The sequence below is a fragment of the Cyrtonyx montezumae genome, unplaced genomic scaffold, assembly GCF_038088225.1.
Source record: "Cyrtonyx montezumae isolate F1298 unplaced genomic scaffold, pur_monq_1.0 scaffold_8, whole genome shotgun sequence".
Taxonomy (NCBI): domain Eukaryota; kingdom Metazoa; phylum Chordata; class Aves; order Galliformes; family Odontophoridae; genus Cyrtonyx; species Cyrtonyx montezumae.
Genome location: NW_027072089.1, coordinates 98,174,982 through 98,199,303, shown reverse-complemented (window position 1 = coordinate 98,199,303; position 24,322 = coordinate 98,174,982). Strand labels below are relative to the sequence as shown.

At 41.1% G+C, this 24,322-nt stretch overlaps 1 protein-coding gene across 4 annotated transcripts in view; it reads left to right on the top strand.

Annotated features, from left to right (window-relative positions):
• The window catches only part of LOC136058699 (engulfment and cell motility protein 1), a 188,360-nt gene extending 165,182 nt beyond the window's left edge, over nucleotides 1–23,178 (top strand). For 3 of the 4 annotated variants that reach the window (XM_065752356.1, XM_065752355.1, XM_065752354.1), the window contains exon 17: nucleotides 22,820–23,178. In XM_065752356.1, coding sequence (XP_065608428.1) covers nucleotides 22,820–22,983 — 164 coding nt within the window. In that variant the 3' untranslated portion in view covers nucleotides 22,984–23,178. The remainder of the gene's footprint in view (nucleotides 1–22,819) is intronic. The other variant, XM_065752357.1, reaches the window with a different exon arrangement.
• The last annotated feature ends 1,144 nt before the right edge of the window (nucleotides 23,179–24,322 follow it).

Sequence of the window (24,322 nt, the reverse complement as noted above, 5' to 3'; positions counted from 1 at the left end):
ACGTGGCTTGGAAAGTACCTGGTCTACATTAATTAAAAAACACCCATCACTTGTGCCAACACTGCCCTTTTCAGCTAGTCCAGCTAGCTCTATGTTTGATCTAATGAAGTCTTATCTGCACGTAAGAGGGACATTTTCTGTTTTGACTGGGGGTGATGTACCATAATTGCAACAACCCCCAGAGCCTGGGGGTTTCTCTGCTCTTGGCTTTACATGGTATTCATGTTAAAACATAATTGCTCACAAGAAAGGAGGATGTTCTGCAGAGACGTGTCTCAGAAGTCCTTTGAGAAGTTCCTCCACTGGAAATAGGGACAGTGCAATGAGGCCTAATGTGTCATGAAAATAAGGGTCACTGTGAATTCCAATGCTTTATTTATACCTTCTGGTACAATCTATAGATTGAAACTACTGTTCTTTGGAATTAGTCTGTGCACGCTGCATTAGAAAAGACAATATTTATAAGAAATATTTTTAAGCAAACTGATCAATGAGAGGAAAAGGTTGGGGGGGATAATCAGATAAGCTTTTAGAAAAAGCTTGCCACATTTTTTTAATTAAATCAGAAACAGAGGGTAGATGCTTTCAGGTGTCCAAGCTCCGCTTGGAGCCTTAAATTTTATTATTTCAGCGCTGATCAGTTGTTCTAATAGAATTGCCTTCCCACAGTTCTTCCCCTGCTTGTGTATTAGACCTCTGACAGTTCTATTAGTGCAACATGTAAGATGCCACCTTCAAAGTCAGTCAGAGAGAGAGTCAGTATTTTGTGTCAGAAAGGTGAAGCTTGAGTCATTGATGCTATTCTCATTATTATCAACAAAGTGTACCTGATAGCGTGCATGCTAATGGGACATTTGTGCCATGATTCATGCAAAATGAGGATCAGCACCATTTATAATCAGAAATGGTCAAGAGGGCCATTTTATTTATTTATTTATTTTTGGTCTTGTCAGTGAGCCTGCCGTAGCTAAATTACAAGGGCCGCTGTGGAAATAATGACTCCTATGACTCAGAAGCAGATGTTGGTGGTATGGCAGTAAAGGTGGACCCTTCCCACTAATACCCCATTACATTTTGTTGTCATGCAGCAGATGTCAGCTGAGGGGCAGTCTTACCAAAAGGTGTCTGACATGGAAGTTCTTCTGAAGCAAAGGTGTGTAATGTGTAATTTAATTCTTCCAAGTGGAAAAAATGCACCCGCTGATATTCATTGATGTTTTTCTGAATGCTGATAGAGACCAAACAGTGGATGTCAGCATAGTGAGTCAGTGGGTGGTGCGAATTTCAGCTGTGGTGACAATGGGTCACCTCTGCTGGTGAAGATTTTTATAATCATGGCACGCAGCCTCTTGTTCATCACTGGCAAAATAATGGTGTAAGTAATGGTGGTGACATTGAAAAATGGTGTTGTTTTTTTTTGTAGCTAAGAATTTGCTCTATCAAATAGTGCTATTGCGTTCTTTGTACCTGTTGTGGTTTCCATGGAAATAAATAGGAAACATTACTTTCAGAGCAGCCTACATAACGTCTCATGGGGATGTGGGTATGTAACAAAGTAGGGAGTTTTATCCCATCTGCGTGTGTTGGACTGTTCCACTTAGTTCTGCCTCTGGTTCAGAGTCCGTGTGTTCACCTCATAGCTCTTCTAAAGATGTTCATATTGAGCAGATGTTTTTTGTGCTCCATTAACAAACACGTTTCTGATTTTATAAGGCTACTTGCTGTGATAGTTCGTCTCAAATGGTGCTCAGACTTTAGGACTGGAACTGTTTTGTTCCTCCTTCTCTTGAAATTAGTGTAGTTAGCATAAGTCATCTGATTTAAAATAAGGTCAAGTAACGTGGAGCTTTGGTTGATGAAAGTTTTTGGGCATTTGGAGATGCTCAGCAGCATTGTTTAAGGAGAAAGGGGATTGTCTGAAATTAAAACGGATACCTTGACAGGGCAATAAAAGAGTTCTGCTTCTGGTAGATTGGGCACAAGGTAGGGCAGCTGAGAAATAAACACATTAGAGCATGGGGGTTGGACTTGATCTCTAGAGGTCCCTTTCAACCCCTACAATTCTGTGATTCAAATCATCGCTCTCAAGGGAAGAAAAGAAATACTATCATTATAGAATACTCAAGGAAACTGAATCCCCAGGAAACTCAGTTTCATGGTACTGTTCTTACACTAAGAAAAGGAGCTGACTCAGTTCAGTCCTCATTGCTACATGCTAGATCACAGTTTATGAGGAAAGCTTTCTGAAGAAGGTTCTATTTTTGATCCATCCCTACAGCCATTGCAGAGTGAGCATGGGCTTTGCAGCAATGCCCAGTAGTCTATGGCAGAGTCCTAAAATTCCAACTGCTTTATCTGAGAGCACGACACAGATTTCTAGGAAGATGCAGTTTTTACATATTGGCAGTTTCATAGATGTGTGTGTGTGAAGGAAATAATTTAGAGTGGAAAGGAGGAAAAAGTAACACTAATATTGGTGATCGTTGTGGAACTGCTGGAAAGTATGTTTGTATGAGTGCAGGGCATATCCTTTAGTTTACTTTCCCATGTTATGCATTTATATGTGTAAGCAATTATTATTCAGTGGGATAGCCATATCATAATGATTGCTGAAGTATTTTGAACCATCCCTGCCTTCTCCAGTACTTGTGCTGGCCAAGGATGCAGTACCATCACTAGTGCAATTTGTAGTTTCCACTAAAGAATTACGGAGTTGCAAGTTCAAAGGCTTTCTGCTTTTGTTGTGCAGAATGAGTAAATTCCGTTTCCTGAAAGGCAGATTTTTTTCATGTAGACCGTGTGTATGATCAGTAAATTTTTTTACCATATTTTCATTAATGAATACTATTCAACTTGAGAAATAAAATAAAATAAAATATAAAATGCAGTAGTTCTACAGCAGCAACTAGTCACTATAGGGTAGCTAGCCTAGGCTTAATGCTGTAAATGCAGAGAGCAGTGCAACTGCAGAGCTGAAAGTGAGGTCATTGAAACTGGATCATTGGCCTTTGCAGGTAGCCAAATCATCTATTCCCATTCATGGATTTATTGAGCTCAATCCTTATACTAATTACTGCTCTTCTCATGTGTGCAAGGGCTGGAAACCTATTAATTTCCAGCTCAATACATTCTGCGTGATTTTCAACCTGTTTATCTTTGTGCCAGCTTTGTTCTATGTTTTAATAGCTCTCTTCTTTCTGCTTCTCTCACCTCCCCCATATATTGATATTATTTCATTTCAGCCTTTATCCTGCTTGATTAAATTAGAGTCATTTCAGCCCATTCAAATATTCTTCTCCGTTTGCTGATGGTTCTAGGAGCCCTTCCTTGCACTCTGTTCTGTTAAGTCCTTTATCATGTGTATGGGTGACCAGAATTGCAGGCATTATTCTGCCTGTGCCTCATATCATGGTACTGCTACTTCACAACCTGTATTAGAAATTTCACAATAATACATTTTAGGATTAACATTGGTTTTCTTGGGATTTTTCTCAGGGCTATGGCTTTGTGTGCTTTTTCTCTGCTGTTTTTATAACTGGCGAGTCTCAGATTTATGGCAGAAATCCTTTTTATTACTCAGAATCTTTCACCTGGTTCTATTCAGTTTTGTACAATCCCAATTTCTGTGGGTCTAAGTTCTTCCTTTACAGCACACTGACAAAATCAGCAGTGCCATCAGCTTTGAGCTCCAGCAAATTTTGTGGATGTACTCCTACATTTTCTGTCAACATTTATAGTGGAAGTATGTTTAAAAAGAGTTCAGAAGTAACACTGGAGAAATCCCAGTAATACAACTCTTAGCTTGATAACTTCCCCCCCCACTCCCCCTTCCATTTTATTTTTGCCATTTCCATATTTGGAGAGCATATCACCCACCTCACCAGTTCTTGTATCAAACCCCATTTTCTCCAGATGAACTAATGATTTTCTGTCAGGCACAGAGTGTTACATCAAAATATTTATTTGAAACTAGTCAGGTCCCGGAGAACTGATCTGTCTGCAGCACAAATGAAGTCCACCACATTTCAGTCCTGAGAAACAGTAGTTATTTTGTCAAAGAAGAATAGATGAGTCAGACTTGATCTCTTCTTAGTACACCTGTGCAATATTTATTACAATCTCTGTCCACCTCAGTCTTCTTTTATTTACTTTCTTTCAAAATATGTTCCAAAGCTTTCTCTGTTTTGAGAATAGCTCTGACAATAACCAGTTTCACCTTTCTGCCTGCCAACTTCCTGTTCTTTTCCATCTTTTTTTCTTAAGGTGTAAGCATTCTGTTTGCTTTCCTATTCTCAAAGTATCTTCACACAACAAATGTATTAAAATCTGCCCTTACTTGCTCGGCCCCATGTAGGACACCGGAGAAGGACTTCATGAGATGGGGATTAACCATTTGGCTTCAACTGTTGGCAAGATGTGAGAGGCCCGTTGCCTGTGTGTAAGGCGTGACCTGTGTAGGCTGTGAGCCAAGGATGCTCCAAGCCAGCAGGCACATCCTGGAGACAGACTTGTAGTCACCTGGGTGGTTTAATTCCATAATCTGGGTGCTTTTGAGAGGTGACAGAAACCCTCATCTGATCAGACAGTGGTGTTGCCTCGTTTGTGTGAGCACACAGCTTGAGCTGTGCTCCAGCTTGTAAAAACCTCTGGTATTCTGAACTTTTTAATAGTGTGCCTTGCCAGAAGGCAGATACACGCCATGAGACGTGCCTCCAAGGTTACCAGCACAGGTACAGCTTGCAGGTCATTTTTCTAGTAAAAACATTATGACTCTGTGGGAAAGCAGAAAACAGAGCTGTGTCTTGCCAGAGCCCAGGAGGATCTGCTGGCTGCTGGTAAACTCCAGCAAGAGAGAGAAGCTGACACTGACTGGGTTTTTGTTCCTCATGCTCAGCACATCCCAAGTGGAGCCAGGGTAGGATCCATTTTCAGGTGATCTGTTACTCTGTGCTGCTAATGGCAGTACACCTCCAAATTCCGTGCCTGTCTGTGCTCAGCAGAAGTTTCTTAGTAATGAACCAAGTTGGAATTCAATTTGGGGAAAAAAAGTCATGCTTGGAATGGCTTAAATTCAGACTCTCTTTGATTCCTTGCTGGGGAAAATTTCTTGCTGCTGAATTTTCATCTGTCATAACAAAAGCTTCTGACTTTTCTCAAGGTGAAATGGGGAGGAATTCATGTTTGTTTGTTTTTTTCATAAAATGAATCTGAGGCTCTGTTTGCCTTAGTGTTTTTGAAACCAGCCCTTCTAATCTTTCTTATTTGTGGAAATTAAACCATTTATCCCCAAAAGTGTTGAAATCTCAATTGTTTCTTGTTGATTTCTTTGGAAATGTTGGTTCCGTAGCTTGTCACCGTAGACCAGCAAACACTTTCTTTTTCAAGTTGTATTTTATGATTTGTAATCAAATGCAAATAACCTGTACATCCAGATGTCAAAACTGATCAGATTCATTCAAGATAGAATTGAACAATGCTTTCTGAGGGCATGATGATGGATTTTGGAATGAACTGATATCATTTAGATTTTTATGAACCAGTTTATTTCAACAAAGTCAAGGGTACTGCACTTGGCTCTCATGCAGTATCTCCTGAGACCTGACTGGGATAATGCCTTGTAAAAAACAACCAAGCAATAATCCTAGATTTTTGTGAACTAATTTTAAGTTTGAATGCAGAAGCAAAGAGAAGTCTTGTCTGAAATGGTTTTTATTTTTCCTGCATGAAATTTCCTATAGTGTCTGCAACGGGAATAACAGGAGAAAATTTCTAAGCAGCTTAGCTTAGTTCCATTTTCTAAAACAGCTGTAGTCCAACAGAGAAATTTCAGCTGAAATGTTTTTGCCAATATTTTTTTTTGCTTCTGAGAAATCACTGTTTTCACCTTTATAAGTCACTGTTCTGTGATCTTCATGCATACGGACATATTTCTGGTATAAGTAATAATACATTTGGGAAAATAAAGACTCCCAAGGAAAAATTAAGCCAATTACTCATGGTCAGGGTGTAATAAAGTGATGGAAAAGATATAACTTCTTCAGAAACCTCAAGGCATGATGTAAAAATTACTTTATTCAGTTCCTGTTGCCAACAAAGACAAAATAAGTAACAGATTTATTATAAGAAAGCTAAAATGTATATCAAATAACAGTGACAACAAAGCCTTAGACTAGATAAGTAATGTAACGAGCTACAAGGGAATACTGTGCATTTATTAACACCAGGGATGTTCTGCTTTAGAACACATTTCCTCCTTATTAAACTAATTCTGATAGTTTACGAAGATGTGACCTCTGTAAGTCTTAAAACATTTTCTGGGCCTCTTTCCCAGTCTTCCTCACATTAACTTCATTATCCTCAAGGACTTTTACGCCAAGCGTAACAAGAAGAAAACCTGCACTCCTTCATTTCATGAACTAGGTGATTCTCTAAGCTTCTTTATAATCTAAAAGGCTTGGTGCTATAATGAATTATGTCTTGATATTGAATGCTAATGCCCCAGGATATGGAAGAGGAATAACTTCTAATGCTTGCTCTCTCCAAAATACATTTAAGCAAGAGCAATGATTCCCAGACTAAAATACATTTTAACATTTTTTACTTTAGTATGACTGAATTGCTGATTTTATGTTTCAGCCTATAAAGAAGAGCAATAAATTAAGGCAGGGTGATGTTACAGCTTAATTAAACATTTCTAAAATACAGCTTTTGATGATAGTAGTTTTACCTGTCTGAAACTATGCTCGGTAACTGCTGTATCAGTCACATTCATGTTAGCAAGTGAAGTGAAAACTCCATTGGTATAGAATCATAGTTTATGAATTAACGTGCCACTTGAAAATGTGTTGTTTACATTGTTCATCCTGTTGCTAAGCCTGTGGTCTAATTAACTAAAATTTTTGTGTGCCTTTCAAGAGGTTAAGTTTGACATCTGAAGAATTAATGTTAACTAATGCTCTTCTGGAGATTGATTAATGTTCACAAGGCTATTTGAAGATACTTGGCACTTTCACAGTGCACTATGGTGATGATCTCCAATATATATACAGCTAAGAACTGAGGAGCAGTGTTTTTTGAGCAGCTTGCATCCTACTATGTGACTTTTTCCTTTTTTATTTATTTATTTTGGAGTTTTAATTATTCAATTTGGTCTATGTTACAAGAATATGCTTCAGCAGTTTTATTTTTAGGAATATAGTCCAGAGAGTTACAAACATAATTTACAAATCAAGACGTTGTAGAGGGAGAAGGCAATTTAGGCACTTGCAGCTAGACAGGAAGATGCAGTTTTCAGAGTGTTAATGATCTTCACCTCAGTAAGACCAACTGGCTTCCAGTGGTGACTGACTTCATGTGGAGAGGCAAGGTTTGTGTTTCCCTACAGACCTCTAAATTATCACTGCCTCACCTAGCACTGCTGGTACAGTGGCAAACCAGGAATGGAATAGCAGACGGACTACAGACCAGGAGATACACCACCACCATTTCTCTCTGACTTTTTTGAAAATATATACAGTAGCAGCACTTGGTTGTTGCAGCCTCACATAGCACTCTTGGGATTTTGTCAGCCTGGAGTAAACTGCACATGACTTTCTTGGGCAAATGGGTATCCAGTGATTGTTTTCTTCTTTTCCACATTTCACTTTTACAAACAGGGAGTAAAAGTTATTTGACAGTATGTGTATAAGCATGTAGAATCATAGAATCATTTAGTTTGGAAACGACCTTCAAGATCATCACATCCAACCATCGACATATTTTAAGGGAAGTACAAAATCTTTGGGGATGTAGAAGGCGAGAGAGGAGAGACAATATTGCTGAGGTAAAGTTGTCCTAAATAGAGCTTGAATAGTAGTTGTGTTGCATATATTTTTTAAGAACCTGAGGAGAGCTTGTAGATGTGCATCTACTGGTACTGTGCAAACAATTTAATTTCAGCACAGCTCAGAACTAGATCTGACATGAAAGATGAGTTACTGTTGCTCAAGGATGTGTGATACAGTGCAATTCCCTCACCTTAATCACAGCAATCATTTTTTTTTGTATCGATATTGATGTCGTCTTTCCCTATGTCTCATTCCTTCACCTTGTTTGGCATTTTGAGTATAGCCAGGTTTGATTCAAAGCAAATGGCTGAATTCAGAGTGCTTTGATTGCCTTTTATGAAGTGGCAGAGGAGTAGCTGAAGTTTAGCTGGTTTACTTGTTTACCAGATAAACAATCATTTTTCTTCCCTCAACTTATCACTTTGGTAGCTGGCATGACTGGCCAGGCAGTGGTGTCAGGCAGCCTGCCTTATAGCCCACCATGGGAGTGCTGGAGGTAGCCAAACAGCTTGTCGTGATAGTGCACCAAGGGACGCAGGAGGCACAGCACACGTACTGGTGCCTCTGACTGTGACACAGAGAGCTTGTGGCTGGTCTGTGCCAGCCCTGCATGGCAGTTCAGTTGTAACCTCTTATCTGTAATAGCAGAATGACTGTGTACCAGGAAAAAGTATTTTCTTCCTTCCTGGCTTGCCTGCTTGTTTGTTGCCTTCTCCATCTGCTCATTTATTTTTTTTCCTTGCAGTTCTCCTGCTGTTGCTCACTTTTAAGATCAAATACTAGAGGGGAAAAAAGGAGTGCTTTTCAAAGCAGTTGTCTTGCCCAGTGACCACATCTCTTTTTTGCGCTGCCGTTTTAAACTTTTTTTTATTTTAATGAAGAAGTCCTTGTGAGGGAAGGAGGAATGTAAGCAACTTAGGTAGCTCTTTAGGCATGTAACAACAACAAAAGTAGACTTGCCAGGTTGGTGTTTGCAGTGTTTTCCTGAAGATTTTCACAGGCTCCTTTAAATGTTGCTTGCAGATGGAGCCCTAGCCAGCCTATTTAGAGCAGAATTAATTTTCAGTGACAGCTCCTCTCTTGTGAATCGAAACAGCATGGTTTGTATTTCAAATGGCAGCCGGAGTATGTTCTCGATGAAGATTCTCAGGGAAGGTCTTTGGAGAGGCATGAGCTGTATAACTTGTAGTGTGGTCCATGTAGCTTCTCAAATAAAGAAAATGGGTGATTAGCAGTAAGAGTGCACATTTTAGCAAGATTCCCTTCAGGAGGAGAAGCAATAAGCCAATGTTCACTAGAACAGTCAGAGTAAGAAGTGAAACATCAGCAGTCCTGCCATGAAAGATACTCCCTCTATATGCTGTCTGCAGGGACCAGAAGGAGATGCAGAAGTGAAGGACAGGTGCCTTCTTCAGCACTTGGGCATTCTGTCTTCAGCCCTCAATGATTTGAGCCTGTGGGGATGAAATAGCAGAAAGAGTACAGCATTTAGGAATAAACATTGCCAATGAGTACTGCAGGACTAAAATGAGTGGTTATGCTTTGTGACTGCCTTCGTGCTGCTCTTTATGAATGCTGAGAATATCTACCTCCCCCATTGTTACTGTCATTCTTCGTGATTTGTCTGGAGATATGGATAAGGCTGGTTTCTTTGAGAGCTTAGGAGAAAAGGGCTCTTACAGGGAAAGGACTAGGGTATCAACAGTTAACAGATGTGATAAGGTATTTTCCTCACTAAGTCAGAGCTTGGTTGGCCTTCTGTAAATGCCTCTATCTCTGGCAATCAGCCCACAAGTCGGCAGACAGTCCATGGGCTTCAAAATTGTCAGAAATGCTTTTCTGAATGCTATTTAAGCTTCATGTAGCCATCATTGCCTTATGTACTGGAACCTGACAGAGTAATAGTGTCAGCCTTTGTAAGAAGTTTTGCGTACTATGCCTACTTGTTAAACATGCCTCTGTAGTTTCTGCTTTACCTTTCTGTTCTTATCAGAGGTGACTGTAAATATTTCTTAGTCCCTGAGCAAATTTATCATGTTGATTTGTTAACATTCTCTAATATTGTTGCTGTGGAGATGCTGTAAATACACTGGAGCGTGTCTTTTTTCACAAAAGACATTCTTTTTTTGGTGTGACAGATATAAGCCCTTGTTTTTCATACCATTTCAACTCTCACAGTTTTCTCAGAGAAGTACAAGCTTAATGCAAATGAAGTGCTCCCTCACCTCTGATAACAATGCTCTTGTTTATCCATCAGATTTCAAAAGCGTGTTTTCTTACTGTTATTGATTGCTGCTTTTTTATGCTGGGAGTAATGGAGGAGAGAAGAGGGAATTCGAGTGCTTTCCTGGTTGGCCAAGAGAGTACTGTGACACATTGTAGAGGCAGTTCAGAGCTATTCATATCTAGCACCTGTTTTATCGCAAATAAAAATAGACTTCTTTGGAAAGAGATGGAGAACCCTTATCAGCACAACGCTGATTCTCTGCAATCTTTTTTCAGTTTCCTGTTGTGTATAAAATTCATTTTAGTTAACTTTCCTTGTACTTTGGCTTTCTGTTTACATTTCTGAACCACAATGTTTGGTCTTCAGGCCCATTGTAAGCTGGAGAAGTATCTGTATTACAGATAGTTTCAAAAAGAATCGTTTTATGAAATCAGCCTGGTATGTGAACACTGATGCTGCATTGGTTTCATTCAGATGTTTGCCATCAGCTCTGGCTGTAACAGGATAAGTCTGCCTGGATTTCATTCTTGAACCTCCTCCCTGTGGATGTAGCACAGATGCCAGATGTAAGCAGCCGTATCTGTTGGTAGCTATAAGTACAGGCTTACTTGTGCTGTAGAAGTGGGAATTCTACTGTTTTTATTAGGGAAAGAAGAGAGGGGAATTTGTAAACAATTGATCCTTTATTTAATGATACCCTGGGGAGGGAAGGTGTTTTTCTGATACAGCAGCAATCATCTTCAAAGAAAAACTGGTTTAATCATTGAAGACGTTGGGGCTGCATGTACTGTAGATATCTAAGTCATGCCTGTCTCCTCAGGCTTGAGGCTTTGTGTAATTCTCACTTTTCATTGGCTAGTGGAATTTATTCTTAGCCTAGAAAAGACTGTAAGAAGCCTTTTATATTTACTCTTCTTCCTGTTTCTCTCCATTGCTCCCCTAATGAGAAGTCTTGTTGGTTTGGTTGTTGCCTCGGGTCTTTATGAGGAGTTGGTGTTTTTACTTGTGCATTAGGAATTTTGTATCCTTTCTCTTTCTGCCAAATATATGATTAGGTAAGGTGTCCAGTTCTGGGCTTCCTGGTACAAAAAAAAAAAAAAAAAAAAAAAAAGAAAGATATCTCCTCGAAGGAGTCCAGTGGAGGGCTACAAAGATGATAGAGGATGTGGAACACCTCTCTTATGAGGAAAGCCTGAGAGACCTGGGTCTGTTCAACCTTGAAGAAGAAGACTCAGAAGGGATCTGATCACATCTATAAATATCTAAGGAGCAGGAGGCAAAGGGACAAGGCTGGACTCTTCTCAGCAGCGTGTGGTGATAGGACGAGGGGAAATGGCCACAAACTGAGGCATAGGAAGTTCAGCACAGATGTGCGTGGGATCCTCTTCACAGTGCAGTGACGGAGCAGTGGCACAGCTGCACAGAGAGGTGGTGGAGTCTCCTTCTCTGGAGACATTCAGGACCCACCTGGACGCCTACCTGTGCAACCTGGGCTAGGGAGCTGCTCTGGCAGGGGGTTGGACTCAGTGATCTCTGGAGGTCCCTTCCAACCCCTACAATTCTGTGATTCTTTGAAATCACTGGGTAACTCTGGTCTCTTGTACCCATATATTTCTAGATAATTTTACTACTCTGAAAAAGCTGCTTAACTTGTCAGGAAGGGACATTTCTCCCCTACATTACATCGTCAACTCGTCACTTTCACAAATAATGGTGTGTATGCTACTGTAGTATTGTGAACATCAAGTGAATTTTAGGCCTTTTGAGTGTATTTGCATTGGTTCTTATCCTCTCCAGGACTGGGGGTATCATGGTAACCAGCTCTGTAGTATCCTTTTTGAAGGGAAATTGAAATGGGAAGAAAACTGAATTCTTAGTTTCCATTTGAAAAATTGATTGGTTCCAGATAACCTTGTCAGAGATTCTGGGATGACATTTTCATACACGCACTCACTTCTGGAGGAGATTGTGGCACATCCTGCACAGTTCATTGGTCCAGTAATTGTCTTCTCCCCCCTTTTTCAAAGCCAGCAAAACAAAATTCTTAAACAGTATGTAAATCTGGAGTTTAACAAATGCAGCTTATCTCTTTGTATTGTTTCACTGTGTCTCAAAGCTTACGTACTTTCATCTTACACTTTCAGTTCAAAGTAGAAAAGATCAGTGTCTTTTGTTCAATTCATAGTCAATCCTAAATTGCTCTGTTCCCTAAGAAAGCTATGGCTGACTTTTTGCATGATGCTATATATGCTAACTATAATCACTGAATGTGGACTTTCTTTTCTTCCTCTCTTCCTCTCTCTCTTCTTCCTCTCTCTCTTCTTCCTCTCTCTCTTCTTCCTCTCTCTCTCTTCTTCCTCTCTCTCTCTTCTTCCTCTCTCTCTTCTTCCTCTCTCTCTTCTTCCTCTCTCTCTTCTTCCTCTCTCTCTTCTTCCTCTCTCTTCTTCCTCTCTCTCTTCTTCCTCTCTCTCTTCTTCCTCTCTCTCTTCTTCCTCTCTCTCTTCTTCCTCTCTCTCTTCTTCCTCTCTCTCTTCTTCCTCTCTCTCTTCTTCCTCTCTCTCTTCTTCCTCTCTCTCTCTCTTTCAATAGTTAAAGGGGCAGAATCTGACAAGCAGCTGTTCCTTGCTAAAGAAAGCTACATCTTTTTCAATGTCTCATTCACACATTCAGAAAAATATATACATAAGTGAATATACCACACTTTAGGTGTGTTGTTTTATAAATAATTTTATAAATAATTGATTCTTCCAGTAAGGGATTTTTTGAGAGTTAATTTTTTCATGAGTCTATTCATGAAGCATTCTCTTATGTGAACTCCAAAGCAGAGATAAAATTCAAACTAAAATATGCAACCAAGCAAGCTGCAGCATGCATTTGCCTGTCAGTAAGATATAGATCACGCATTGGCAATTTATCCCATCTCTAATGTGATGTTCAGACTTACTAATATATTGAAAAGATTCCCATAGGCAGGGATCAACACTGCCATAGTACAACTCATGCTTGATAGCTGTATGAATCAGGAAGTGCCACTTGAAAGAATTCAAAAGGGAAGCTGTCTGGTGCGGGGCCGCCCGGGATATATGTACAGATTTGGGGAAAAGAGACAGGAGAGTCACTCCTTGGAAAAGGACGTGGGGGTTCTGTCTGACAGCAAGTTGAATCTGTATTAGCAGCATCTCCTTACAGCCCAAAGAGCCAACCGTACCCAGGGGTGGTGCATCAGGCCCACACTGCCAGCCCAGCGAGGGAAGGGGTTGTCCCACTGTGCTGTGCACTGTGCAGCCTCACCTCCAGCACTGGGTGCTGGTTTGGGCACCGCAGTCTAAGCAGGGCATAATATTATTAGAGAACATCCCCCTCCCTCACAGGGAGTGGAGGGACAGGGCTTAGCTCTGCTCTCTGTGACAGGGACAGGGCCCGAGGGAACAGCATGGAGCTGTGTCAGGGGAGGGGCAGCTGGGGGTTAGGAACTGGGTCTGCACCAGGGGCTGGTCAGGCCCTGGAATGGGCTCCCCAGGGCAGTGGGCACAGGCCCAAGCTGCTCGACTTCAAGAACCGTTTTGACAGCGCTCTCAGACATAGGGTTTGAATTTTGGGTGGTCCTTTGTGGAGCCAGGAACTGGACTTGATGATCAATTGTGGGTTCCTTCCAACTTGGGATATTTTGCAATACTGTGATTCTGTGATTATTGTACTGCCATTGTTAGTGGTCTGACTTGCCTTAAACCACACTGCTTCCCTATCAAGTTTCAGAAGAATGGCCAGAGATCTTTCAAATTATTGCCAGCAGATTATAGGGATCAGTGGTGTAAAAAATTTGGCAATTGCAGTTTTTCTGCAGTACTGAATGCACTTTTTCTTACATGCTGTATGTGCTACTGAGGGAATTTTTGACTGTGTATTTATAAAACGGTCATGGCAGTAGTTATTTTTACCTTATCTTCAGGGAGAGGCAGAAATGGCAGTGCTCTTTCTCCTGGGATAGCTAGAGAGAATTAGTTACTCTTTGATTGTCTTCTGTTACTGCAAATAATAATCCCAGAGGAAGCCATGCCAAGTGGAGATATTTCCAAAGTCCATATTGCACTGTTCATTTATATATCTTGCTGCATTTCAGAAACTGCAGTGGCTCTCTCAGCAATCCCTTTCCTTCCCTATCAAATATTAGCAACTCCATTTTGTGAAATCACGGACAAAAAGCAGCAGGGATAAATGAGTCACTCAGAATTAAACAGCAGCTTGGTAATAGAAAACATAGATCTGTTTGAGGAGTTGATCACACAGATTCCACATATTTTTTGGTCAGGGAGGTGTTTCCAAGCCCTTCTCTCATTCAAGCTTTCCAAACTGCTTTCCCAAGACTCTGCATCTCTGCTTCCCTCATCTCAAAGGCATTTTAGCATGTTTTTCTTGATGAGTTTTGTAGTATGAAGGATCTGTTAATACCACCACCAGAGCAGAGCTTACTCCATACCACATAGTCTGTCTGTGCCTTTACATGTGGCAAGATTAGTGTTAGGGAGCCATATTTATATGGCTAATATAAATATATGTTTTTATATTCTAAACAGATATGACTAATTAAATAATTTGATTGATTTAAGTCATCTGCCTGGTCTTCAGATATGTGAGAATGCACAGCAGCATAATCACTTTTATCATCAACGAAGCAAAATCTGTACCACTTGCATTTTGTAAACCAATTGTACATAGCTCACAATCCATGTTGAGGATTTTCATTTGTGTTTAGTGAACTGCCTTTGATGTACATTCTCAATGTGATGGCTCCAAGCCTTGAATTTACAGAAGAGTTGAAAAAGCCACTGAATTGTTTATTGGCGGGAAACTAATTGTATGTATAGTAGAGTTCATAAGTTCATAAGTTCATAAGGTTGGAAAGGACCTATAAGATCATCTAGTCCAACCATCCTCCTATCACTATCTCTACCCAACTACTAAATTAAGTCCTTTAGCACCTCATCTAAACGCTTCTTGAACAGCGCTAGGGATGGTGCCTCAACCACCTCCCTAGGCAGGCCATTCCAGTGCCTGACCACTCTTTCAGAAAAGAAATGCTTCCTGAGGTCTAATCTAAATCTTCCCTGGCGCAACTTGTGGCCATTCCCTCTCGTCCTGTCATTACTTATCAGGGAGAAGAGGCCTACCCCCTCCTCACCACAACCCCCCTTCAGGAAGTGGTAGAGTGCAATAAGGTCTCCTCTGAGCCTCCTCTTCTCCAGACTAAACAATCCCAGCTCCCTCAGCCGCTCCTCATAAGACTTGTGCTCCAGACCCCTCACCAGTTTTGTTGCCCTTCTCTGAACACGCTCCAGGGCCTCAATGTCCTTCTTGTAGTGAGGGGCCCAAAACTGAACACAGTACTCGAGGTGCGGCCGTACCAGAGCTGAGTACAGGGGGATGATCACCTCCCTGCTCCTGCTGGCTACACTATTTCTAATACAGGCCAGGATGCTGTTGGCCTTCTTAGCCACCTGGGCACACTGCCGGCTCATGTTGAGCCGAGCATCAACCAACACCCCCAGGTCCTTTTCCTCTCTACATTCTTCAAGCCATTCTGCCCCAAGCCTATAGCATTGCATGGGGTTATTGTGGCCAAAGTGCAGGACCCGGCACTTGGTCTTATTGAACCTCATCCCATTTTGCTCAGCCCAGCTGTTCAGCCTATCCAAATCCCTCTGAAGGGCCTCCCTACCCTCAGGCAGTTTGACACATCCTCCCAGCTTTGTGTCATCTGCAAACTTACTGAGGGTACACTCAATTCCCTCGTCTAGGTCATCAATAAAGATATTAAACAAGATGGGCCCCAAAACTGACCCTTGGGGGACACCACTCGTTACAGGACGCCAGCTGGACTTAACTCCATTAACCACTACCCTCTGGGCACGGCCCTCCAGCCAGTTCTCCACCCAGAGAAGAGTGAACCTGTCCACACCACGGGCCGCCAGTTTCCTTAGGAGAATACTGTGGGAGACCGTGTCAAAGGCCTTGCTGAAGTCCAGGTAGACTACATCAACAGCCTTTCCCTCATCTACCTGTCTGGTCACCCAGTCATAGAAGGAGATGAGGTTGGACAAGCACGACCTGCCCCTGGTGAACCCGTGCTGGCTGGGTCTGATCCCTTTATTGCCATGCACGTGTCGTGTGATCTCCCTCAATAACATCTGTTCCATAACTTTCCCTGATACCGAGGTCAGGCTGACAGGCCTGTAGTTCCCCGGGTCTTCCTTACGGCCTTTCTTGAAGATGGGAGTCACATCGGCAAGCCTCCAATCTTGTGGGACCTCTCCAGATAACCAGGAATGCTGATAGATGGCAGAAAGTGGCTCGGCAATCACCTCTGCTAGCTCCCTCAGCACCCTTGGGTGGATCCCATCTGGCCCCATGGACTTGTGGCAGTTCAGATGGAGGAGAAGATCTCTGACCGTCTCTGCTTGAATCACAGGGGGTGCATTATGCACCCCGTCCCGGACTTCCAGGTCAGGGCAAGTACCATTTGGATAACTGTCCTGTCTATTAAAGACAGATGTGAAGAAGGCATTGAGAACCTCAGCCTTTTCCTTATCATCTGTGGTTATATTGCCTGCCTCGTTGAGTAAAGGAGGGAAATTTTCCTTAGTTTTTCTCCTGCTGTTAATATATTTGTAAAAGGGTTTCCTGTTCTCCTTTACAGCAGTAGCCAGCCTAATTTCAAGCTGGGCTTTAGCATTTCTAATTTTCTGCCTGCAGATCTTGGCCAGTTCTCTGTAGTCACCCCAAGTAGCCTGACCCATCTTCCAGAGGACATAGACTCTCCTTTTCTCTCGGAGTCTCAACAAAAGATCCCGGTTCATCCACACTGGTCTTTTCCCCCTCCGGCTTGACTTACAGGACTCCGGGACTGCCTGCTCCTGTGCCTTTAAGATTTCCATCTTGAAGAGCATCCAGGCTTCCTGGACCCCTTTACCCTTCAGGAGCAAGTCCCAAGGGACCCTTGCAACAAGTGTCCTGAACAGGTCAAAGTCTGCCCTCTGGAAGTCCAAGGTAATAGTTTTGCTAGTCACCCTCTTGACGGCACCCAGAATAGCAAACTCCACCATTTCATGATCACTCTGGCCAAGACAATCTCCAACCTTCACATCCCCTACTAGTCCTTCCCTGTTAGTGAAAAGTAGGTCAAGCAAGGCATCTCCCCTGGTAGGCTCTTGCACCAGCTGAGTCAGGAAGCAATCATCCACACATTCTAGAAATCTCAAGGACTGCTTCCTCTGCGCAGTATTGTATTTCCAGCATATATCAGGGAAGTTGAAGTCCCCCATGAGAACGAGTGCTGGCCATCGTAAGGAGGAAGTAGACTGTGGAGTTTTATAAAGCATTAAGCTCCTTTTCTTCCTGTATTTCATAGTTATTAATCAAGGGTTTCTTTCTAGAACACTTAATGTAAGCATGTACTGTAATTGTTGGCTAAAATATGCCTGTGTGACTTTTTCTGTCTCTTCATTCTTAGCAGCAATATGAGCTGAATGTAGAATGTAAGCTTGGCTCTTGTGTTCAAGGGTTCGATCATTCGTTGCGTCATGCAGTTGTTTAATGGTCAAGGTTTCGCAAGGATTTCTAGGATCCTTCTATTTGCATATAGTAGTGGAACCCAGGCTCTAGTGTAAGACTTCACCTGTAGTAAGATTTTAGGATTTTTATTTAATTTGAGCTGCTCATTTATTTCTACTGTATTGTCTTCTACAGACAAAATAATCTTTTCACCTGTGAGATGGTATTTTATTTAAAGTACCAGAATATGAGCTCTTTTCACTTGTTTATTCTGTAGTGCAAACAGTGAAGCCAAGAATTTGCCACATAAGGAGAAACTCTTGGTGTCTACTTTTAGATTCTTGAATAATATGAAGGCTGATCATCTTCTGAGTGTTCCCCATATCTTCTTGAGTTGCCTTATGTATTATCTCTTTAAAAGAGGACAGAAATGTGTAAGATTCTTTCTTCCTTGAAAGTGACTATTTAAATCACCCTGAACTTGTTCCCCCTGGCACCACGGATGCCTTTTGAAAATATTGGGTAGCACTGTGTGCCTGTCTGTTGTTGCAGTTCTGTGGGGAAAGAAGGATCATCTCTGTGGTACTTCCAAGTATTGTGCAAAATAAATTTAATGAGAAAAAAATGTACTCAGATGTTTTCCAAGTGGAAACTGCTTATGAGTGTGTACCTATAGTTTATTTTTTAAAGTGAAGGAAAAGATGTAAACAGCACCATACCCTCCCATCTGTTTGAGTGTTTAAGCAGAAGGAGCATGAGTTCCAGCTATAGTTGCAGCACCTGTTGCCTTGGGTTCATACTGGTTTGGGCTGCAAGAGGTGACATCTCAGTGTGATAACTCTCTGGCACTCTCATCCTTTCCCGGAGTCTGTCTAGCAGGCAGAAATCTCTACTGTCTGTATTCTGTTCACTACAGCAACGCTGACATTTGAATCTCTGTTGTATTTCAAGTTGAACATTAGTGAAACATCATAGTGTACTTGTGCCCTTCCAAGACAGGCTTATGCAAATATGCAAATAACTGCTCTTGACAGAGCTAGCAGAAATTCAGCCCTGATGGTGTTGTTTCTCATGGGAAAGAGCATTCAGATACGGAGTGAAAAATGAAGGTAAAAATCTTCCTGCTCAGTTTGTTTTCTTTTTTTTAATTTTCTCTACTAATCAACAGAAGAGTGACACAACATATCATATCCATTTACTGTTTGAACAGTCAGGGATGCTTGAATGTCTTTCTCGTAATTTAGGAATTGTTTCAGGGAAACACTAAAAATATGCATTGAAGTTACCACATAAACTCCCAGATATAAATTAGCTCCTTTTTTTCTTTTTTTCCCGTGCAATTTATGCTGAGAAATGAACTAAGCTTCTTCCTCAAAGTCACAGCTATAGATCAGCTAGAAGCTTGAAGGACTACTTAAATCCTGATAGGTGACACATTGATCTACAGCTTCAAGAACTGTGCCAAGAAAGGAAAATCAACAAGATCTTCACCTGATTTATGTAGGCTGGAGCTTTCTTCTGTGACTTGCCTTGCATTAAAAAGGTGATCTCATGGAGGCATAATTAAAACTTGATGATGTTATTAAATAGTCATGATGATTTGTGTCCCTGTGTTGCAGCCATATGTATGTTTTTGTGTTGCTTACAAATGTGGCTAGTTCCTGCTTGTGAAAATGAAGGTTACAGCATACTGGGCTTAAGGCCAGCAATTTTTCATGCAGCTCTTTTGCGAAAGGTCTCCAAATTATTCTAATGCTGGATCTCTGTTTCTGTTTACAATTAGTCAAACCCCAAGTTAGTGAAAAGAACGAATCTGAGAAGTTTTGAGAACTGAGCAGCCTCTGAGTTTGCCCTCTGTGTGGAGAAAGGCAGTACCCTGACAGCGGTGATACTGACTTAGGACTGGAGGCAGCGGAAGTTGTGACTCAGTATTTACTGTGATCTGAAAACCACTGATAACTCAGTTTAGCCTTTTTCTTCATCCTCATCTTGCTTGAACAGTGGAGTAAATTTTGGGTCGAGGTTTCTTTCATTAGTAGTTTAGAAAATGAGCAGAACATAGACCTGATCTGCAGCCTATAGATATGCTCTAATATAAAAATTGCTGATGTGCTTCATTTATGATGTTCCCATCATATTAAATTACTTGGGCTAGAATTTTTGAGATATACAAAAAGCTGCCTTTGAAGTCAGTTACGGATATTTTTCTCTACTATCTGAACGTTGATGGAAATTTTGAAGAAGGTATGCATCGTTTGTCTCTTAATTTTTCCTTAAAATTTGTTCTGTGCCTTAAGATTCCTTCTGCTTTCTGACAGGCCTAATATTCTCCATTTATATCCATAACAGTGATTTTTACTCTTTCATTTTTGGACTGAAAAGACATAAACCACAGTACGTTTAGTTTCAGAAAAGATGGCAGGACAGCACCTCTGATTCTGCATGCAGAGTAGTCAGCATAGTAGATACAGTTTGGGTTTGAGTCTGATGAGAAGCATGAGTTAGAACTGATAATCAAGATCCTGAGAATCCCAGCCTTTCCATTAATTTTGATTTATTGATTTCTGTGAGTACAGGCAGAGATAAGCTCTGGCTTGGAGGAGGACCAGAAAGGCCAGTGTGCCCTGGGGTTATTGCCTTGTTTCATGCTGTGATTTATACAATGACAATACAGGCTGCATTCTTCTGCTTGTTATTTTCTTTCTTCTCATCATTATAGTATTTCATGACTTAAGGACAGGTGCCCTCTGAGAATCTGTTCTGTTGTGTCTCTAACATTATTACAGGACTAAGGTCTCATTATGGAAGTGCTGAGCCCTTGCAGCTCCTGCTGAATGAATGGAAGCTGAAGTTGCTCTGAAAATCATGCCTGAGGCATTTTGTTCTTTTAAAGCGGTTGTGCCCTGCCTTATAAATATAGGTCTCTGCTTTGACTAATTCCCCCTTGTTAGTGCATCCTTTTAAGTGAATGGAGTTTATTTGATTAGAATGAAACCTATGCTCCAAAATTAACTCTCATCTTCACTACATAGCTGAGGAATTGATTGGATCTTAGTAAATCTGGTGTTAAATTAAGCCTCAAATAGACAATTAAGCTTCAGAGATGTGCTTTGTAATTGGAATACCGCATCTTGTGAAAGGTCAGAAACTATATTTCTTGGAGGCTTCAGGTGATTGTAAGCACATATGGTGTTCCTTTGGTATTCGTAGCAGCTACTAACAAGGCAGAGGTAACTGAACATGCTGAAAGGGTACTTTTGTGTCTAGAAGGAGGTACCAAGACCTTGAAGCTTGTTCAAGGAGTCAGCCTGCCTGTACCATTCACATTCTCTTCATTCTAATTTCTCTGGTTTCACTGAGAGAAAGGAAATATCTTGCAGTGATGCAGCTTCAATGAAAAGGGTATTCTATCCCAGTGCTGAATGCTACTACCATTCTTGAAGAGGATGAAACATACCTAAGCTACGGCTGTTTGATCCTGAAGGAAGGGAAGATGCTGCTGTATGGACATATGAGTGACTACTGAAAAAGACCAGAAGAATACTAGATGCAGAACTGAAAGATGAAACTTAGAGATTTTTGAACAAGATACATGATGAAGAACTGAGTCAACTTGACTCTTCTTTTTAAAGAGGATAAATGTGCAGCTGTTACTCTGGTGGCCCTCCAAACCATGGCAGGGCTTAAAAATCCTCTTCTGTCCTTGGCTAAAAGCCGCTTTTGTTCCTAGGTTCTCAGAGAGGCCCAGAGTTCAGCTTTACCCTTAGTTTTTGACATTCACAGCAGTCTTATCAAGCTAAACTATTCCTTTCTCAAATCATCATTATAATGTTCTTTAATTTTGCCTTCCTTAAAGTCTGTATTTGATTTTTGTAAAGAATGTTTTGTGTGTGTGTGTTGTTTTTTTTTTCTTTGCCCCATCTCAGATAAAGATTCACTGATTTTGTTTCTAGTTATTTTCAAAGAACAAGTGTAATTGGTTATATTTTCATCTATATGTCCATCTAAATTTCTCTGTTTAGCTCTCTGGTATGTCCATATAGTAGCTCATCAGCTGTGTCAGCAAAGCTTCATATTTTGGTACCTTTATCTAATATTATTTGACCACAACAACCCCAGGCAATGCTACAGGCTTGGAGCAGAGTGGTTTGAAGACTGTGTGGAAGAAGTGGACCTGGGGGTGTTGGTCGACAAAGCTAAACATGAGTCAGCAGTTGTGCCCAGGTGGCCAAGAAAGCCAATAGCATCCTGGCTTGTATCAGAAATAGTGTTAGCAGGAGCACGGAGGTGATCATCTCCCTCTACTCAGCTCTGGTGAGGATGTACCTCAAGTACAGTTTTGGGCCCCTCAGTACACAAAGACATTGAAACTCTGGAGCATGTCCAGAGAAGGGCAACAAAGCTGATGAAGTCTTATGAAGAGCAGCTGAGAGAACTTTGATTGTTCAGCCTGGAGAAGAGGAGGCTCAGGGGTGACCTTATCTCTCTCTATGACTACCTGAAAGGAGGTGGCCGTTGACTTCTCCCTCTTAACTAGTGATAGGATGAGAGGTAATGGCCTCAAGTTGCACCAGAAGAGGTTCAGACTGGATATTAGGAAACATGTCTTCTCTGAAAGAATGGTCAGGCACTGGAACAGGGTGCCCAGGGAGGTAGTTGAGTCACTATCTCTGGAGGTGTTCAAGAAACGTTTAGATGTTGTACTAAGGTTTTGTGAGGAACTACTGATGGTAGGTGGATGATCGGACTGGATGATGTTGGGGGTCTTTTCCAACATTGGCGATTCTATTTTGTAACTCGTGTTTATTGTTTGGTTCTCAGCTGACAATATGGTACACACTGTTAGCAGTTGAAAGGTTGTTTTGTTGTGGAGACTTGTGTTTCTGCCTGTGTCTTTCTCTGTCTTGAGAATAACAAAAATTTAACAAGGTAAGGCAATCAGTGCAATAATATTCAGGCAAGCAGGTCATTGCTTCCTCTTGCTGATAGTCTCATGCAGAGAGCGTTTCATTAACTTTAAGACTGTAGACTAAGGCTGAATTTTCAGGATAATGTTTTGTCAACCTTTGCTACTAGAACTACGATTCCTGTCAATTATGGTTTGCGACTGGTTGTACTATATGCATGTCTGGGATGGGGGTTGTTGCTGTTGTTTTTATACTTCTTACTCATGCCTTTAAATGTTTTATTCCACTATTCCTTGTTTTTCTGTTTTTAGCCAGTGAGACGTGCAATGATTTCCATCCTATGTTCTTCACACATGACAGATCATTTGAGGAGTTCTTCTGTATCTGCATTCAGCTCTTGAACAAGACATGGAAGGAAATGAGGGCAACTTCAGAGGACTTCAATAAGGCAAGAAAAGGGGTGGGGAAGGAATAAGTGGGCAGAATGGTGAAACAGGGCCATTCTTTCCTAGAGGTACAGAGATTAGCTGATCCCATTACTGCTGAACACTGTGAGGTGTCTTCTGTTCAGATTCTCTGCACATCAGAGGGGCAGCATTTAGAAAGCAGCAGTTGGAATGGAAGGTGTAAGAGAAGTTCATAGACCTTTTTCAATCATCTTTAACAGCAGACTAAAATAAAAACCTGGCTTGAGGTGAAATTCTGCCTTTTTATGTTCGCAATATTATGCTGAAGTGCTGCAGCCTCTAATGTTGTAAATAATGCAAAGAGAGTGCTGCAGTGATAATTCTGTGTATCCCTTTCATTTCATACAGGCACTAAAGTGGTAAAATATTCAAGAGGGGTCACGATCCTGATAGTGTTGTACAGTCTGACCAGCTGAAACAAAACAGAACAAATAACTATTGCTGTCGCACCCTTTTCATTTTAAGAGAAATCTGAAAGTTTCAACCAATCTTCTGACTGACAGCAAGGCCGTTGAAAGACTGTATGTCTTTATGGGCCCTATGCATGCTGGTTTAACTGTGTAATGTAACAAGAGGCTGAACAGTATCTTTGGCATTTTGCAAGTAGGACAATTGTGCTTATGTGACCTGCTGGCATCTTGATCATTTTTGGGATCCTTCAACTGAATCTTGAGCCTCTACCTGAGACTGATGTCGATTATCAGAGTATTGCTTGAGAACAAAGAGTGAGATTGCTGCATTGTGTCACCATCTCCCAAAGAAGTGCTCTGTTATCACCAGATGTGAATGTTATGTGTGTGCTAGTAATGACGATCATGCCTAACTTCTAACTAGAGCTGCTGTTATTGAATTAGTCTGAATGTCCATTTTCCACTACAGAAGGAAGTTGAATCCTTAGGACATAGTATGAAATAACCTTCATTGATTTCTTGGTAAGATACTAGTAGTTCTCAGTAATACCTGAACTTTGGTTAAAAAAAAACAAAAACAAAGAGAAGTCGAAAATGCCAAGTGTTGAGGCAGGATAACCTGTAGAGGCTTGTTCTTGTGTGAATTTCTGTCACAGTTCTCTTTCCAAATGTTACAGAACTGCAGAGAGAGTCATAGCAAGATAATCTACTGAAGAATGTAGGAAATGAAACTTAAGGACTTGAAAGTAATAACTTCTTTTTTAATAGACTTCTTTTTAATATGTGGTTGTTTTAAACAGCTGTATTAATAACTGCCTATAGCTTATAGGCCTTCTTTCTCAGGAGAAGAAGGATTTGTGTATATAACTTTAGTTGGAATATTATTAATAATCCCAGGGAATTCAGGCAAAAGTGGGCCTATTTTTGGCAACAGACA